The sequence below is a fragment of the Leuresthes tenuis genome, unplaced genomic scaffold, assembly GCF_036924035.1.
Source record: "Leuresthes tenuis unplaced genomic scaffold, fLeuTen1.0.hap1 SCAF_7, whole genome shotgun sequence".
Classification (NCBI taxonomy): Eukaryota; Metazoa; Chordata; class Actinopteri; order Atheriniformes; family Atherinopsidae; genus Leuresthes; species Leuresthes tenuis.
The window spans coordinates 36122323-36141240 of record NW_027325361.1 but is presented as its reverse complement, the minus strand read 5'-3'; the positions used below and the strand labels follow the sequence as shown (position 1 = coordinate 36141240).

The following is an 18918-nucleotide window of genomic DNA, read 5'->3' as shown; positions in this document are numbered from 1 at the left end:
TTCAGTATCAATCATCAGTCTCCAAAGTAAATTTTATTCATGAGCTAACATTTTTAGACCAACAATTGTGGGAAAGAAATATTGGTTGAATTGAACAAAACATGAAAAGTTCAGGAGATAAATGTAGAACAACAACAAAAAAAAAATCTTTATTTATTTGAATACTGACTTAAAGTCTAATGGGTAAAATCAAGATATATTTTTCTTGTCATATTTTTGTAACTTTTAGTCTATCTATCTATTCTTCATCGTTAAGTTGCAGAAAAACATAAACGGGAAGTTCCAGTAAACGAAAAGAACAACCTGAAAGACAAAAATCGGCACTTAATTTTCTCACGCAACTGGTGACCCTCTACGCATGCGTAGCTAAGTGGCGAGGCTTGAACTCAAGAGCTGCTCTTGCTAGTATTGTTCGTTAGGCAGTTTCAGAGGCTGCACATTCTAGAGAGGAAATATGTCAACAAGTGACTTCTATTTGAGATATTATGTTGGGCACAAGGGCAAGTTTGGACACGAGTTTCTGGAATTTGAATTCAGACCAGACGGTAAGTACTGTTTGGCGGTAAAAACGGATGCGTTCTTTCCTTAGTTCAGGCTAACTTTGTTAGCAACCGGCAGTGACTAGGCCGCAGCGGACTAACAGCGAGCTGCAAGCGCCTAATTGTCTTTGGTGCCAGTTTCTCAGCTCTTTGCTAAAATTTTATTATATTTTTATTATTATAATAAAACATTATTATTTATTTATTTATTATTATTTTTATTTTATTATATACATTCATGATAGAAATGCAGTAAAATCTTCCGATTGGTATCATGTTCATGTATACAAACCATGTGGCTCATGTCAGCAAACTTTTTTTCCAACCTGAGTGTGATTCATCGTTTATTACTGGATCCAACTACTTTCTTGCAGGCAAATTGAGATATGCAAATAACAGCAACTACAAGAACGACGTCATGATCAGGAAGGAGGTAATTTATTATTGTAAACACGTAAATTATGTTGTAACTGAGTATCCACGACAGAATGAATAGCTGCAGGTTATATTCCTGTGGAATTATTGCTCATCTTGCAGTTCAGTGTAACTATGCTTCAGTAGTACAAGTCCAATGACATTGATTTGTCATCTGCATTTATGATGAAGTCACATGTTTGGGGGTACTTTTAAAGCCTTCATGCAGTACTGCTTTTATGAAGGGGGGTTGATAGTATCCATCAGGCAAGTGCAGAGATTCATTGGGCCTCATTCAAGAACCACTCGTAGGAACAGATTTGTTCTTAAATTCGCAAGTGATTTAAGAGAATTTGTGCATTCACCATTTTTTTTTCTTGTCTTAAGTTTTCTTTCAGGTACGAGTGATCCAGACCTGTCGTAGGAATCACGTAAAATAGTTATTCGAATCAAGTTTGCGTGACTAATGGATTGTGTATTTAATTACTTTGAAGATATCATAATTAAATATATACATTATACCCCATAATTATGCTGACATTATTCTGTTTGACTTAAATGATGCACTAATGGAAGGTTAATTTGACTCTGGATATAACAAGGTCAATGGGAAGTGTAACCAGCAGCTGACTTGCTACTTTTGGATGCCTTAAAGCGTCAGGCTCAAGGAAGAGAGCGTGTGTTAAGAGACCGTGTAGATATCTTTGGTCATCAAAGCTCTCATCGGTTTATCACCCATGGTACGTCAAATCCCCATACCCCGCTGTCCAACAAGTACAAATTAAGAGGGACTTTCACGCCATGGCTGGACTGCCAAACATAATGGGAGCAACAGACTGCACACATATACGTATCAAAGGGCCCGTGCTGTTGTGGAGCGCACTATTGGTGTGCTGAAGGCCAGGTGGATGTGTGTCGATACAGTGGGGTGCAAACTGCTCTATAACCCAGCAAAGGCATGCCAGATTATTCTGACATGCTGCGTTTTGCACAATATTGCCATGAATGAGGGTCTTCCACTACCTGAACCAGCCCAGGCAACCGACATGCCAAAAGATCGCCCTCGTGGACCGTGCCATCATGATGAGGCAACAACTGATTTCACAGCTTTAGTTGCAGTCATCCAGACTTTTTATTTTTTAAACCATTTTCATATCAAACCTTTTCTTCTTTATTTCGGTGACATTACGAACTACAGGTGACACGAAATTAACAGCACTCGTAATTTCTTCCCATTTCTTCGCTTTAGCAGGTCCCGTAATTCCACTGCTGACACTGCTAAAATCAATAATTTTCCTTTTTGGATCTCTGAAAGCAGAACTTCAGTCTCAGAGCCCGTAAAGTTGTTCTGTTTGCACCTTGCTGCCGTTCTCATGACTCAACACCTCCTGACACAGGAGAGGGGAAGCGTAGCCTTATAAATGTATTATTTTGGGTGTGGAGTATGCAAATTTACTATCCTCGTGCACTTAAATACGCACAGGTGGTTTTCATCATGTACGCAGGTCGTTTACGTACTTTTCTGAAGTTAAGAGCGTTTGTCTTTATCTGACGTGGCGTGTTCGTACGAGACCATACGAAAAAAGAGAGATTTAGAATAAGAACACGAAAATGTTCTTGCATGAGGCCCAATAACTGTTTCCTACACAGTGCTCAAGATTACACTCCTATTGTGATATTAATTTGGGATTCCACGGGTTTCCACAGTTTCTTTTTGGGACAGATATATGTCACAGTCACTTACAGTTCACATGTACTTAACCATCCCAGGCATACGTACACAAAAGTGTAATGGAGGAGCTGAAAAGGATCATTGATGACAGTGAAATCACCAAGGAAGATGACGCACTGTGGCCACCTCCTGACAGAGTTGGAAGACAGGTTTGTGCTCGGCATATTTTGCAAATGTACTAATTTTCTGATTTTAAGAATGCTTTTCACAGTATAATCTACTGAAGCCTCGTTCCGACTTGGCACTTACACCCAGGACAGACTTGCAACAAAATGGCAGCAGTCCCGTTTTGAACATCCCGTGTAATTCAGGCTACTTGCTGAATTGCTGCTTATGTGCGGTGCCGGCACAGTGGGATTCGCCCTCTTTTTACCGTTGTCAGCAAGTATGTTTACATGACACAAGAAAAAGACATTATTGGACTTTTAAAATACATTTTGGTCCAACTGAATTTAGTCCAAAACTGGATTTACACACCCAAAAATTGTGTTTGGGGTTTGAGTCATGCTGCATGTATGTGCTCAACTACATTCAAATGCTTTACTTTACACATGTTGCAAAGTAATCTTTTGGGTGAAATCAGTAAAGCATAAAAGTACAGCTAAATCTCCAACAGAGCTGCTCCTGTTTACTGTTTCTTTTGTCTTCTTTTTCCTCTAATAAAATGCAGATTTTTATTATTAGAACCACAATATCATTGGACAAAAGTCGCCATTTTAAGTGACTTAAAGAGAATGTCTGTGCAGCGAAGTCAGCTGTTCTTACCTGTACACACAGAAAGTCAATCTTCCAGGTTTACCCGCGCAGTCCACACTATCACAGTGTTGGGCGGACTTCTGTCCATAGCTCCATTTTACTTTGGTGCACGTATACAAGGACAAAGATGCAGCCCGGGTAAATGGTCAAGCTGAACTCGAACCATAGCTTGAGTCTACTTTGCGTGCAAGCTGAGCTTCTCCCGTGTATTGAGCTACCATCAGGGAACAGCAACGGCTTCGTAAGGATGTGCTTTTTACTTTAATCTGGCACCACCACTGTGTAAAAGCTTTTTTTAAACAATAGTTCTCATCAAAGACAATCTATGGTAACTGGGAACACAAAACTAGTTTTTGTCCATGTAAATGTTGTCATTCAAACATTTACTATTTAGATTTGGAAAAAAGCTTCTAGCAGAAACAAGACGACCTGAAGGTGTTTGTTAAAGCCACTGTTCAGGCCTTCCTCTTTGGATTAAAGTTGGAACATGTTTAAAACAATATGCAACTAGTTGTCTGTATTTGAACCCCAATTTAAATTTAAAGTTGAATATATACCTCAGGATGATCACTTCCCCTTCCAGTCAGCCAATAAGTCCTCACTAATAAACTTAAGCTGTTCAGATCTGACCTCCATAACATTCAGCTGAGCTGAAGCAGTTTTGTAAATACTGAAATTACCCAGAATTCGTCCAGTGGTTAAATCTAAGGGTTCACTTAATTTCTCTGCATCCCAGCCAAAGTTTTGGACACCCTGCTCGTTCGTACATTGGACTGGGACCGTACAGGAGCTTTTCTTGATCTCCATAATGTGGACATTGGTTATATTTTCATAGCTGATGTCACTTAATAAGAACTGCTGAGAAATGAAATAAACTCAACACCAGCATTTTCAGCCTGTTTTTGTGTTTTTCTCAGGAGCTGGAGATTGTCATTGGGGATGAGCACATTTCATTCACAACTTCCAAAATTGGCTCCTTGATTGATGTCAACCAGTCAAAGTGAGTGCTATATTCAGGAAAAACATTCCAATTTACTGACAAATGGCTAGAACTTCACATATTTCACTGTATTTCAGGGACCCTGAAGGTCTTCGTGTGTTCTACTACCTGGTTCAAGACCTGAAATGTCTCGTCTTCAGTTTGATCGGCCTTCACTTCAAAATCAAGCCCATCTAAAATATGGACTTGCTCATTTTTATTACTTTAGTTTATGTTTCAGTTGTACTACCGCATTTGTACATTTGCTTTTTGGTGGAATCTTTTTTTATTTGAAATAAACAGTTAACGAAAAAGAAAGTTGTCCTTTTGATAACTCGAATGCTGAAGATGGAATAAATTCCTAGGGAAAAGGAATATCACTGTTTCTAATGTGTTTTTATTTGTACAAAGACAAAAAATAAAGCAAAGGTATTAGATTGCATCAACCTTTATTCCAAAATCCAATCAGCCACAACGAGGCTTTAATCAACCAGTGAAGACATTAAAATGGTGTTACAGTGATGATTTGCTAATTCTGTAGCACTTTAAGGCACAGCATTTCTGTTCTTTTCCTGCAGTAATAATTACCAACATTCAAAATGTTTGCTGTTGCTATACAATGTTAGCAAAGCTAATGTTGATACTTGATGTGCAATTCCACATCAAATTCAAGAACAATTCAACAATGATATTCTATGCTCTCACAGCAAGCTGTCGGTACTGATTTTCCTTCCATCTCTTGTTAGAAGCCCATTAATGTACAAATTGTGTATTAATTTATTCAATCTGCTAACTGAAAGCTTTGAGTGATGACTGATCTATAAAACTTCTCCCCTTTAGTGATGACACACACTTTCTTTTCTCAGCGGAGTGGCTTACCTTCCAGAACACTAAAAATGTCCTCTAAAGACTTATGGACACACTGCAGGAACTCGTGTACGTTGCGAGCTGGATAGCTGGACACATTGCAGCCGATCCAGTCATCATGGACTCCGTAACCAACCCCGAAACCATCAAGCACCACTGGTGCGAAACCACCGAGACTGACGGCAGGACTTGTGAGGGTGCTGGTAGAGAGGATGTTGTGGTTAATGGTAGCGTAAGCTGGGTCTGTGTACAAGCTGTGCAGAGCTTGGCCCTTTGAGTTGGCCAGGTAACGCAAGGCAAACAGGTGACGGTCGAATCCTTGACCTGGTGGAACAAGTACAAAAAGCAATTAATGTAGCAAAGACTGAGAAAAGCTGCGCTGTATATTTACCGTTCTAAATGTATGACGCATGTTACACACCCCCCCTTTAATTGTTACATCTCATGTGTTGCTACAACAATGACGAGGGTTGCAATTCCCCTAAAAAATGTGTCTCAGTCAAATCATAATCCTTGATAAAAAGCCTCCTGTCAGATGAGCTGTAAATGTGCGCAGACACTAGAGTTGAAACATTAAAGCATGACATGCACAACTTTTTCAAACTTTGCCAAGTCACAACCCATTCAGTGTGTCTGAAAAGTGGGACTTCAGAGCTTCATGGAACCCAACTTCTTACCTTGAGATGCAGATGAATAAAAAAAGCTTCTCTGTTTGTCTTTTGAGGAAACTTTGCACAAGTTACAGATGAGGAAATCTGATTTCTGATTTCAGCATGACGGCAAAAGAGTTTAACTTGAAGACTTGAGCCCTGAGATTGTTTTTGTCTTTTTTAATCAATATTCTGCGCCTTTAATAAAATTGCTTGCAGTGTATGTTGCATGTTATGGTATTCCAAATTGTGGTAATCATTAATATGCACATAGTGTTTTATACGCACCCATAGCTGCCTCTTTTGTAAGCTGGCCATGGTATTTAGAGCATTCACTAAGCATGGCACACAGCTGCTCCACACTGTGTTTGTCAGGCTGGTAAACGAAGGCTTGCGAGCATTTTTTGGTGTGTACAGTGGCTGGTCGAATGGTCTCTGTGCGGCCGTGCTTGAACGCTGCAGTACTACAAGACTCATAGGTGGCTACTGTCTGACCATACTGCCTCAGGTAGCCCATTTGAAAAGCTAGCTGGGCTATAGCGTCTGGACTCAGCTTGCTCTTCTTTAGCTGCTCCTTTCCACCTTTCCTGAACTCCATGGCATCGATGGTGAGTTTTGACACAGCCGAGTCAAAGTTCTCTTTGGCCTTTTTGATGCTGCTCTCCAGTTCAGTGTTCAGGTTGAAGTGCAGTCGGCGCACAGCACAGGCTGAATCCACAGCAGCGACGGCAGAACCTGGGTGGACCAGCGGCTTCTCTGTCGTGTCTTTGAAGATCTCGTTCTGAACGCGGAGCACAGCCACTCCGTCGCCCCAGGAGTGCTCAAAATTAATGGCTGCCTGCCCATCTTTGGTCACGATGACGCTAAAGGACTTGTCATACCACCGATTGCAGCCATCACCGTGCAGCATGTTGTGGGAGATGTGAATATGGTCCCGCATGCTCTCGTCATCCAGGCAGAGGCAGAACAGGGCGCTGTCGACGATCCGTAAATCTTCTGCATTTCCAGCAGCTAGAAGCTTGTCTCTCAGCCCAGCCCAAACGTCCCTGTTCTCACTGGTGAGGACACCCAGTGGGAAGGCAGGTGCTGGTGTCGAGTCAGACAAAATATACTTTAAATGGGAATGGATCTCTGCAGGTTTCACCAAATTCCCATCTCTGTCGACAACGTCAAAGACATACATGTTGCCTTTCCTCATAACCAAGAGATGTCGGCCCTTCTCGTCAGTGAAGAGCTCATCTCGCCCACGTTTAGGAATGCGAGTGGAATTGAAGAGGCGAAAGTACTGAGACATATCCAGGGGGTATGCGTTCACCATGTAGGCTCCATACCAAGATAGTGAAGATGGCACCCAACGAATTAAGCTTTTGAATCTGTCCGTGTTGCTCTTCGCTGGGTTCAGATGGAAAACCTCAGGCTCCAATAATCCTGCTCGCAGTGTTTTCATGAAGCGCACTGCTGAACACACCATGTTGGCTGACCGCACCAGCTGGTTATTGTATTCCTTTTTGGGGTCAGGATTGAAGGACATGAAGGGGTTGAAGTTCAGCACCACAGAGTCACGTGCAGACAGATACATATCAAACCACGGCCCTGAAAGGAAAGATTTGAACAGATTAAATCCTGACCGTTTCCGTTTGACTGCAGTCACTGTTAGAAAGACACGCTCACCTGAGATGTAGCTTGTGTGTTTATTGTTCTTGTCCTGAGCCACCAGTTCTTCATGCAGCTGTTTCCCCACACTGTTCTGGAAATCCAGAGCAATTTTCTCTGTTGTACTGAAAGGGACCGATACATTTAGCTATATTAATGGTGAATTCATCCAATAATCAAATAAAGAGTGATATCCTGGAGAGAGCTACCTGAATTGGTCATCGTCCAACAGAGGCTTCTGGGCTGCTAAATACCTCCTGATAGTATCCTCCAGCTTTGGTACGGGTAGTCTAAACAGTCAACAGCCCGAGTAAATTATGCTGTATTTACATAATTAATATTGATCTAAAATCATGGTTTGCATAAAGTTACAACTGTTCAAGTCATAGCAGCTGAAACATTTGCCAACCGGCTAAATTAATCCTGTCATTTCAAACTGGTCCTAAACGTCACCGCCACCGTGTGGTTAACGAGCTGAGGTCAAGCGTGCCCTTTTACCTACATTGATCTATGAGCTTTATGGGTCACCTTCTTTCATTCAGAACATTTATTAAACACGTCCAGTGTAATCCCGATCAATGTTGGACTCAAGCGGTGCCTAATAACTGCATTATCTTCTCCCATTTTGTTTGGATAATGTCAAACTGTGACCAAACTCCCATTTAGCTTCCTACCTGGGTAAACTCTTCTGGTAATGCATCGATGGAACGACGCTTTCGTGCAAGTACTCCGAAGAAACTCTTCTGCTGCTGTGTCGTCGCGAATGGATCCCCACTGCTGCACTTCTTAAATGCATTAGATTCCCAGATTTCCTTAGAGAGGCAGCGCATTGCACAGAAAGCAAACCGGCCATTGTACAAACTAATAACCTCAATGTCTACTAGTATTTCTTTTATACGGTGTGATACACACCAAACAGTTCAATGTAATAGGGAAAGAAAATATCAGCTTAAAAGGACATCCGTGCCTCGGCTCTCACCGCAGGTTGATACGATGGCTAACCAGCTAACATTAGCAAACTTCCTCAGCTGACCTTTTTGCCTGAAAGGAATTTGACGGTTGGAGTGAGTTCAGCCGACGGAAATATGCACGTCGAAAATAGATCGACTTAGGGAAAAAACAATAATTATAACTTAATAAATATAACATTAGTAAATAAGAACTCAACTAACAACAGGAAGTGTAACCAGTACACTGTGTCACGTGATCTGTTTTAGCCCAGCCCTGAGGTCAGTAAGTTAACCAGTATTTTTGTATTTATCATGAAAGTCATTGTCTATGTATTGCCTGTACGAGAAGTTCTGTGAAAATCAAATCCAAGTAAATAACTAATTTTAGATTAGGTAAATAAACTGCAATGAAATAAACTGAAGTTAAACAACTGTAATGAAAAAATAGTCTTATTATCATTAGTTATATTAGTTTATGGCATTCTCATAGTGTCAGAAAGTCTGAAACCACTGTTAAGGATAATTTCATCGGGTTTATTTACATACACGAGTTCTAAACATTTTTGAAAAAACAAATTTTGAAATCACTTTAACAATGATAGAAAAAGTTGACAATGTGGAACAACGCCAGTCTTTGTTCTGGTCTGCTTTTGCTTCATTAAGAATTGAGCTGCATGGAATCCACAGGTTTGTTTATACGTGATGTTCATTATCCCTGCTTCATCTGTGTTAGAAAAATTCATTCACAGACAAGGGCATGAATGGTAAATGGACTTGTAGCTCCTCCTCTAACTGACCACTCAAAGCGCTTCTAACACTACATGTCACATTCACACACTCAAACACACTCATACAGCACGTCTTAAGATACTACACATAACTACGTGCTTTCTAATCATTCATACACACATTCATACCCCGATGGATACATCGGGAGGCAACGTGGGGTTCAGTGTCTTGCCCAAGGACCCTTCGACATGTAGCCGAACCACCGACTTCTGATTGGTGGGCGACTGCTCTTCCTCCTGAGCTACAGCCGCCCCAATTCACCAAGAAATCCCTCAGAGGCCTCAGTATTTTACTTGCAAGGGGAGAACAACATACAAACCTCTCTGCAGCTTCGCAAGAGTTCTCCAGCGAGTGGTTGCCTCCCTTTGCCTTTTATTTGATGACACACACACACATACAATCTTCTACTCTCTTTCATGTGCCCAGACCTGGTATATCTCCTGAGTTTGCAGTCATTGACTTATTTGGGCAGTGTGAAGATAACGATCAAAGTGGAGACAACATTCCTCTTTAAAACACAGCTCTCTTTGTCTCCCCTCTCCTCCTTGTGAAGTTTTGATAAATGATGGCCTCTCTGGCCGTGACATTTATATAGTGATAATAAGCAGACTTTTCAGACAATGCTTCAGACTCTTTTCATATCGGCAGAGTGTGGCTTTCTTATTCTGTAATAACCCTATAAACACTCGGTAGGGTTGTGATCAGGAGCAAGATTCATGACAGTCAATACAAAGTTCTGAATTGTATTTGGGCTCATTATCTTGTAAACTCAATAATTCTCAACAAAGATGCAAACCACAGTGTGTGTTTTGGACGAATGAAGCGTTGCTTCTGCTTGGGTGGGAACAAGTGAAAAATGACTGCCTGCTAATATATTTTAACAAGCCTCTGATGAGTCCACCAGTCCAGTGGAAGGATATAACTTGAATAAATATGACCTTTCTCATAAACATTTTTAGTGCCACTAATGCACCTTAGTTTGATTCCTGTATTGGAAAATGACCACACATCTTCAATAGAGATTTTTTACGATTCCAATTCCATTTTCGATTCTCCTTACCGATTTGGTTCTTTATCGATTGTCATTTGGAAAAAAAGGACAACAAACAGGTTGATTAGCATCAACTTTTAGCATTAACAAGCCTTTTACCACGAACTTAGTCACTGCTCTGTGACATTTGTCTATCCTGGCTAGTCCCTCCTTCGGTGAAAAGAGAAGCTAGAGGTAGATGTGAACTGGAGGTAGTACAGCCAGCCTCAGGCTTTGAGCCAGTCAGTCTCTGTCTCCTGTGATGGTCATCCAAATGTAATGCATGAGAAGGCATTCATTTAACGTCAACCGTTATTAAAAGCAGCTTCTACAATGAGGCAAATGGCGCTAGCATGAGAGGAAGTGTTTGTTTGTTAGTTACCTGCAGTATTAGCCGAGGACATGCTAACGTTGCTGCTGCTGCTGGGTTGAGATTCATAAACGTTAGTCTGGAGCGAATCGAAAATGCGACATTCATTAATATTGCATGCTGTGTGCGCAAATTTTTCTCCATGTTGGTAGTATTTCCTCCCTTTGATGAAATATTCACTTTGCAAGTATTGCAAATTGTCAAACAATTTCAAGGAATTGAAACACTAGGAACTGGTTCTCAACAAGAACCGGTTTTCGATTCCCATCCCTAATCTTCAAAGACTCTTGTCAGGAATTCTCTTACCAACGATCAGACTCATTATGATTTCTATTCATTTGTAGACATTTCGCTCAATTAATGAATTGACGTTTACCCTTGACCTTGTGCTGACTTATGGCATTGAGAGTGAACAGTTAACAGTGTTCCCTCATAACCCTGTCTTGTCTGACCATTTTTTAATAACTTTTGAATTTACATTACTTGACTACACGGTTTCTGAGAAGAATTTTACATATAGAAGGTGTCTGTCAGAGAATGCTGTAACCAGATTTAAAGAGTTGATTTCATCATCCTTTTCTTCACTGCCATGTGCAGATATGACAGAGGACGGCAACCTAAATTTTACTCCAGTAGAACTTGACTCTCTTGTTGACAGCACTATAGCTTCAATGCGTACAACACTGGACAATGTTGCCCCTCTGAAAAGGAAGGTAATCAGTCAGAAGAGATTGGCTCCTTGGTATAATTCACAGCTGCTTTAAAGCAGACTGCAAGAAAGCTGGAGAGACAGTGGCGCTCCTCTAATTTAGAAGAGTCTCAATTAGTCTGGAAAGATAGTTTGATAGAAGAGAATAAGAATAATCCCAGGTTTCTTTTCAGCACTGTTGCCAGGCTGACAAAGAGTCCGAGCTCTGTTGAGCCATGTATTCCTTTAACTCTCAGCAGTGATGATTTCATGAGATTCTTTATCAATAAAATTGTTTCTATCAGAGAGAAGATTAATGGAATCCTTCCCATTATTATCACTGATGTATCATCAAGTAGAGGAGCTTTAGAAGTATCTTTAGAACCTGATTTGTATTTAGACGGCTTCTGCCCAGTTGATCTTTCTGAGCTAACAACAGCAATAGTCTCTTCTAAACCATCAACTTGTATGTTAGACCCAATCCCAACCAGACTGTTCAAGGAGGTGTTCCCCTTAATTGACACTTCCATATTGGATTTGATCAATCGGTCTTTGTTGAAAGGATATGTACCTCAGACTTTTAAGGTTGCTGTAATTAAACCTTTACTTAAAAAAACCTACTCCTGATTCAGAAGTGTTCTTCTGATTGACACTTCTGATTCAGAACACTCAGACTCTGACTCACCAGATCACCCTCCTTGCCTGGAGCGAGGAAGAGGTGTGTTTTGCTCAGACTGAATAGATGACGTGACGCCCCGGTCTTATAAGGAGGAGGTCCCTCCTTCAGGGAGCAAGTATCACATCTGTCTGCCAGTCAGGACTGGCGTAGTGGAAAATTGCTTCTGGGGACAAGTGCAGGGGGAGTGTCTTCATAGTGAGATACCACCGCTCCAGTGTATGGCATCTGTCTCTATGAGTGTGTGACACTGTGCATGTGCATGTGTGTGTTCAACAGGTGCCAACCTGGATGGGTTAAAAGCGGAAAACAAATTTTGTGTATTCACGTGTACATGACAATAAATCTGATCTTAATCTTAATCTAAATCACTCATGTTTCAGAGAACCGGGGTTAATTTCTTAACCTAAAGTTACGACACTATTATTGACTCTCGTTGTAAAAAATGGCGGACGACACTTCCGGGTTATGGAGACGCCAATAGTTCCAAACAAGGGACGGAGCTCCGTTGATCTCGTCAAGAACAATTACTGGTAAGGTAATGAAATAACAGCATTTGAACATTTGAAACGTTTTTTTGTTTGTTTTTAAGCATTAGCTATCAGAAGTATACTCTTAGACAGTATTACTTTTACATTTGTTTGCATGAAATGTCGACGTTGATGTTAAAAATGTAATGGATTTAGGGACCTAACTGAAAGCTTGGTAACAGAGGCTAACGTGAGGTAATTAACGTGATAATTTCACTAAAGTCCGTTAATGTTTTGTTATCAGGTGACATTATGTAAAATTGTTTTGATTGTTAGGTTTCAAAACATTACCAAAATACTACCACTACTGCTAATATTAAAATACTACTGCTATTACTACTACCATTACTTAAATGCTAGCTGTTTTACTTCTGCTGCTGCTATAGCTACTATTACTAAAACAATAATAATAATAATGTATTTTATTTAGAGGCGCCTTACGAAGCACTCATGTCATCTTACAAGACACAGATAAAACAACAATAGAATATAAATAATTAATTCATTTTATTTTATCTAAGGGAGGAGGTTTGTGTTTTTACTTAAATAATAACTGGTGCAAAGATACAGTGATATCACACCAACACTGTTGTGGCATCCTGGAATCAGTTTTTATTGAGTGTAAACCTTACTACTACCCGAGAGAGTTCTCCTCCGTTATTCTCGCAGGTGTTTACATCCCACGCAAGCCCCCGCCCGTGAAGCACTACACCGACTGGCTAAGCAGATCTCCACTGTGGAAACCTGCCAGGCAAACTCAGTGGTTCTTGTGATGGGAGATTTCAACTCTTGTAACCTCTCCCAGGAACTGCCAAGCTACTAACAGCTGGTGACATGCGCCACGCAGGACAACAACACATTGGACTATTTCAACTCCATCATAAAACCCTCCGGACTACAGTAAGGAGGTAGACTCCAGAGGCAAGGGACATGCTTCAGGACTGCATGGAGTCTACTGACTGGGAGTCCTGAGGATGATAACGGCAGCTTTGCTGACACTGTATGTTCCTACATCAGCTTCTATGAGCAGGGGCTTCATGTACAAAGGGTCCGTACACATAAAAGAGTGGCGTACGCTTTTTTTCACGTCAACGATCAGATGTATCGAGAGTGAAATAACCATGGAAATGTGAGGTGCCTTACGCCAACTTCATGGCTGGCATACGCACTTTTCTACAGCTGTTGATTCTTTGGCGACTCTTAGAGGTGATGTTGGGAAACTGTAATAATAAATAAATGTGAAAACAATTAGTCCTAAGACTGAGTGATGTGCACAGCTGAGACACATGAACAATTAACACTGAATAACTATTAACACACCCTCATTAACATTAATTAACACACAGGAAGGATAAGCAAGTTCAACTCAGCAATAATTAACAATCTAATAAGGAATAAAATGAATGTCTGGTTCATAGTCTTTAGGGGGACCTGACAGGTGGGGGCTCAGCATTCAAGGACTCAGTGTTAGACAAGAACAAGAAGCAACCCAAACAGAGAAGAGTAAACTCTACTAAATAAAACAGCAATTGCAACTAACATGAATACTAATCAAACCAGAACATAAACATTTTTAAAAAACTATATAAGAATAAGCCAAAACACACAATAGCACAGCACTGATGTGAATTAATCATGTTATATTGACTTGTCTTTTTAACGTGACAATGAGTGTATGATGATATTAGTGTCAGTGTGTCTCTGTATGTGTCTTCTTTATGTACCATCATCTATTCCTATGAATTGAGACCAGGTCTGAAGAGCGCTTAGTTTTAATTTTCTGAATTTTTCTAGACTGCTAAGAAAAATATTTTCTTAAAAAATGAACACAAAAAACTCAACCTACAACTAAAGCCATAAAGACTAACCAGAGAAGAACAGAACACATACAGATCACACAGCAACCCAGAAGAACCCCAGTAAAGCTTAACAGATGTTCAAGAAGTCAGGAAAATAAAATGCCACCTCAAAAACTCACAGACCTCTTCCATCATTTTAGCTTCACAGCTCTGATACACCATTTTTTCACTTACAGAATCCATCTTTAACCTCTGAGCTTCAGCAGTCTGTCACTTTAAGCACAGCTTTAACTTTTCTCTGTCACACATCTCAGACCCAGTCAGCAGACTGAAAGAAACAACTTACCTTCATTTTACTTAATTTTACTGACACAGACCTTCTCTTAGAATTTAAATCAGAACTAAAATACATGAAACAAGACCATAACAACACTTTATTTCACAGTTTTATCACCCCAGCTCTGTTAACCCATTTTACACTTACACAATCTTTCCTTTAACTTCTGCCCTCTGCTGCTTGAAGAACTCCTTTCGCTCGTCTCACACACAAAACTCAAACTAGCACTTCAGCTTAAAAAAGCACAAACTCTTGACCTTAATTCACTTACGTCAGCTTTCTTTACTAACACAAGCTCTCTTTTTTTTGTTTGTGTGTGTGTGTGGGTGCGTGTGTGTGAGAGAGTGTGTGACAAATAGAAATCACACGGCAACACATGAAAAACAGCAAAATTTTACAAATTTTCACGTAAATGTCTTTCAGACTTACATACCTTTTTCAAACTATAACTGCACACCATTTCACTCTTTTAGCAACACAGCACTTGCAAAATCCTTTCAACTTCTGGACTCTGCGTTCTGCTTCAAGGAAAACCCTTTCTATCTCCTCTCACAAACACAATGCCCTCTGACAAAGTACTTCCTCTTATCTTTCATTTACATAAACTTACATAAACCTTCTTTAGTTGCATAAGCTCTCTTGTCATTTTGTTCAATAGCATGTGTATTTAGGCTGTATGTACTAAATCTATGTGTGTGCTTTTATTCATAATATAAGCAGTAAAAAGGGAATGAAGAAACTTAAAGAATGGAGTGAGTTGGAACCTTGATTTTTCACATGAAAGACCTTTTTGTGTGAAGGATGGCATCTCACAGAAGTTGAATTTTTATGACTGAACTGATGTCCTCCCCATGTGATGTGACACAAACTGGGAATAGTTACTGATGGCTCATCTTGAGTTAGTTCCAATTCACTTCTGGCCCCATTCATGTACCAAGCCATGTGACCACCCATCTTATCCACTATGATCCCTAATAGGCCAGTAGTTGGATGTTATTAGCTGGAAATTATCTGGCGGACGGCCAGACCTCTGGCGACGTGGGACCAGGAGCTGGAGACGATCTGGCGGATGACCAGTCACCCGTCAACATGGGACCTGTACACGAAGACCGCCCAGCTTTGGAGGCTGTGATGCTGGAGAGACGAGGGAAGAGGCACCCTTGCCTCCTCCCGGATGTGCGTCACATCAGTCCCCATCTCGTGGATCGGCTTCTCAAAAAAAAAAAAAAATCAAGGAGGTTATTTGCTATTTTTAAGTTTTTTAGAGGACTGGTTTCCTGCCCCTTGCAGATCCAGAGGGCACAGACCAACTCCCAGAACTCTATTATGTCTGCCGGGTCCATTCTGGCCAGATCCTTCTGTCAACAAGGATTAGCTGTGGTTGCCGTGGTGTGGCTTGGAGGTGGAGGTTGGACCCGGATGCAGATATATCAGAAAAACTTGATTTATTTTTAAACACAAACAAACAAACTATACAAACAAAAGTCACAGCTGAGCCGGAATTCCAAAACAAATTCTTAAAAAAAAACAGAACCTGACATGAACTATGACTATGATAATAAATATGGGAACAACCTGAACACGTGAATGACAAAACATGAAAACAAAAACTATAATCATGACATTAGTTAGTAGTTGTGTATCATGTCATGGCTTTGTGCAGTTCAAACCTTCATACTTGCAACTTTGTCTTCAATCTCCTTCATTGGGGTGGCCACTGGCACTTGTTCTGGCAAATTACCATAGTCACCACTCAAATTCACTAGTCATGGGCCCATGAAGTCGTATAATTCCTCTCTCTTCCATACACATCTCATGTATTGTTCAGTCTTAGCCCTGGTCAAATCTATTTTCACCTTATTACCCAGCCACTGACAGCATACTTTGTATGTTTTGCTAAGGAACAACCTGTTTAATCTCCTGGCCTCTGCTTCTCTAGTGTACTGTCAAACACCAGGGGCCTCATGTACAAAGACTTGTGTGGATTTCCAACTGAAACATGGCATATGCTCAAACCAAAATGCCCTCCAACGTGCAAAAATATCCGGATGTATGAATCTGTGCATACGCATGAATCCAAGCACATTTCCTTTGTACAGCCCAATCAACGTGGAATTGAGCGCACATGTTGAAGTACCCGACTCCTCCCTGTCCACGCCCCTACTTAAATATGCAAATCATATTTAAATGAGCTCTCTGCAGGATCAGAAAATAAAGAAAAAATAAGAACTTAATGGAAAGCGAGATGGAGGTGCTACTTTCTGAAGTGGAGGCCCGCAAAAATGTGCTCTTTGGCACGCTGTCCTACAGTATAAGCAGCAAACGTAAGAGCAGTGGCTGGGAGAGTGTGAGCGTGGCCTTTAATGCTGTGGGGTCTGAGAAGCACACACAAACAGAGGAGAAAAAGAAGTGGTCCGATATTAAGGTGGATGTAAAGCGGAGACTGGCTGCCCACCGCCGAAGTGTGGCCAAAACAGGCGTGGGAGGCTGTTTGAACAGAGAGTCGGCACAACTATGGCTGATACTGCTCTTTCAGGGGTGCTGGGTGTGGGAGTGAGAGTGACTCTGATTACCCCCGAGGTAAATACCTATATTTGTGTAAATCACAACAAACGTGTTCATACATTAACCAGTGCAGAAGTGCGCCGGGGAAAAGGTGAAGCTGATTAAGACATTTCACACAGAGATGATCAGAGGCTTGTTAGAAAGATCTTAAGCTGTTGTTTAACCAGCAAAAAACAGCAAGTTACTAACTTTAACCACCAACTATGATGCTGTGAAGACGGGATAGAAATTGGGGGGGGGGCACATGCTCAATGCACCCCACGGGGAATAATATTAGGACAATTACACGAATAAAGTTACTCACCAAGAAGGCACCCATCGTGCACAGTGCCAGCTTGTAGTCTGTTCCCAACAATTCTGTTACTGAATGTATGAATCGTGCGTTGAACCAGGCCACCCCCACAAAGCATTTGCGCATCACATACGATCTATACATTGATGGAATGAAAATGTTTCCTGTTGATATACAAATTCATCATGTGATGGGCTTTTTATATTAAAACCGGCTCTTGCTTCAAATTGCACTTCAATGTTGGCCTGTTCAACTGCATTGTGGGAATTCGATATACCTGCTGAGATGCAGATAATTCTGTCCCACTCAGCTGGCATGGCTCGGCTCAGGGTCGACTGGCACAGTCCCAATCGGTTGGCCAGCTCCCTCTGGAAGGCCCCGGTTGCTTAAACCCCAGTGTGCACATCACCTGTGGGAACAAGCAGCGCATGGCTCCTCGCTGTGTTGCGCTCCAACGCCGGCCGCAGCTCTGCACACAGTTCCAGGAGGATTACCCTCAAAACGGCTGATGAGCCAGTTGTCATCGTGTGCCAGCAAATCCTCTCAGTCTCTGAACACACGCTCTCTTCCAATTGTACCATTTACAATGTCTTCCAATACAGCTAAAGCAGCCATTGTTTTTAATGGTATGCACTGCAACACTTTGCGCATGCTTTTATATCCACTCGTGTAATTGCAGACACATGGATGTGTTAATTGTTCATCAGTGTTAATTGTTCATGTGTCTCAGATGTGCACATCACTCAGTCTGAGGACAAATTGTGTTCACATTTATTTATTATAACAGTTTCCCAACATCACCTCTAAGTGTCGCCAAAGAATCAACAGCTGTAGAAAAGTGCATATGACAGCCCTGAAGTTGGCGTGAGGCACGGCACATTTCCACAGCTCTTGATACATCTGATCGCTGACGTACGCACCCTTTGTACATGAGGCCCCAGGAACCCAGACTCTGCCCAAAGGTGAAGCCACAGCCTTCCCAACACAACCTAAACTCAGATAATGTTTGAAACAAATAACAAACCAGTGCAGGACTACGGCAGTACATACTCAATTGAGTGGCCAGAAGTGCAAATCTTTGTTTAACAATTTGCAATGCCTCAGGTGCAGACAATTTGTTGTATTTTTTAGGAAATGCAACAAATTGAAGTACAATACAACAGTTTGTTGTATTTTCCTCCTTGTTCCTTCTATCAATTCGTACACAAGGCACTTTCAATTGCCTTGTGTACGAATTGTGCTCTACAAATAAACTTGCCTTGCCTTGCCTATCTTGGCTTCCAGCCTTCTACTATACAAACA

The 18918-nt window shown here is 41.1% G+C and overlaps 2 protein-coding genes across 3 annotated transcripts in view; one reads left to right on the top strand and one right to left on the bottom strand.

Moving 5' to 3' along the window:
* cpt2 (carnitine palmitoyltransferase 2) overlaps positions 1 to 8781 on the bottom strand; it is a 397454-nt gene extending 388673 nt beyond the window's left edge. The window contains exons 1-5 of one of the 2 annotated variants that reach the window (XR_011916959.1): positions 8265 to 8781; positions 7800 to 7880; positions 7609 to 7715; positions 6226 to 7530; positions 5009 to 5611 (exon numbers count right to left, since the gene is read on the bottom strand). Coding sequence is in view for 1 of the 2 variants with exons in the window: in XM_072390257.1 (XP_072246358.1) it covers positions 5283 to 5611; positions 6226 to 7530; positions 7609 to 7715; positions 7800 to 7880; positions 8265 to 8443 (2001 nt within the window). In the remaining variant the exon portion in view is untranslated. Of the gene's footprint in view, positions 1 to 4795; positions 5612 to 6225; positions 7531 to 7608; positions 7716 to 7799; positions 7881 to 8264 lie in introns of those variants that run through there. The other variant, XM_072390257.1, reaches the window with a different exon arrangement.
* Positions 359 to 4859, top strand: magoh (mago homolog, exon junction complex subunit). Its single transcript, XM_072390268.1, has 5 exons — positions 359 to 545; positions 914 to 972; positions 2724 to 2834; positions 4359 to 4441; positions 4519 to 4859. Exons 1-5 carry the CDS (start codon positions 455 to 457, stop codon positions 4616 to 4618), a joined length of 444 nt encoding a protein of 147 aa, XP_072246369.1. The 5' UTR covers positions 359 to 454; the 3' UTR covers positions 4619 to 4859.
* Positions 8782 to 18918: the final 10137 nt, after the last annotated feature.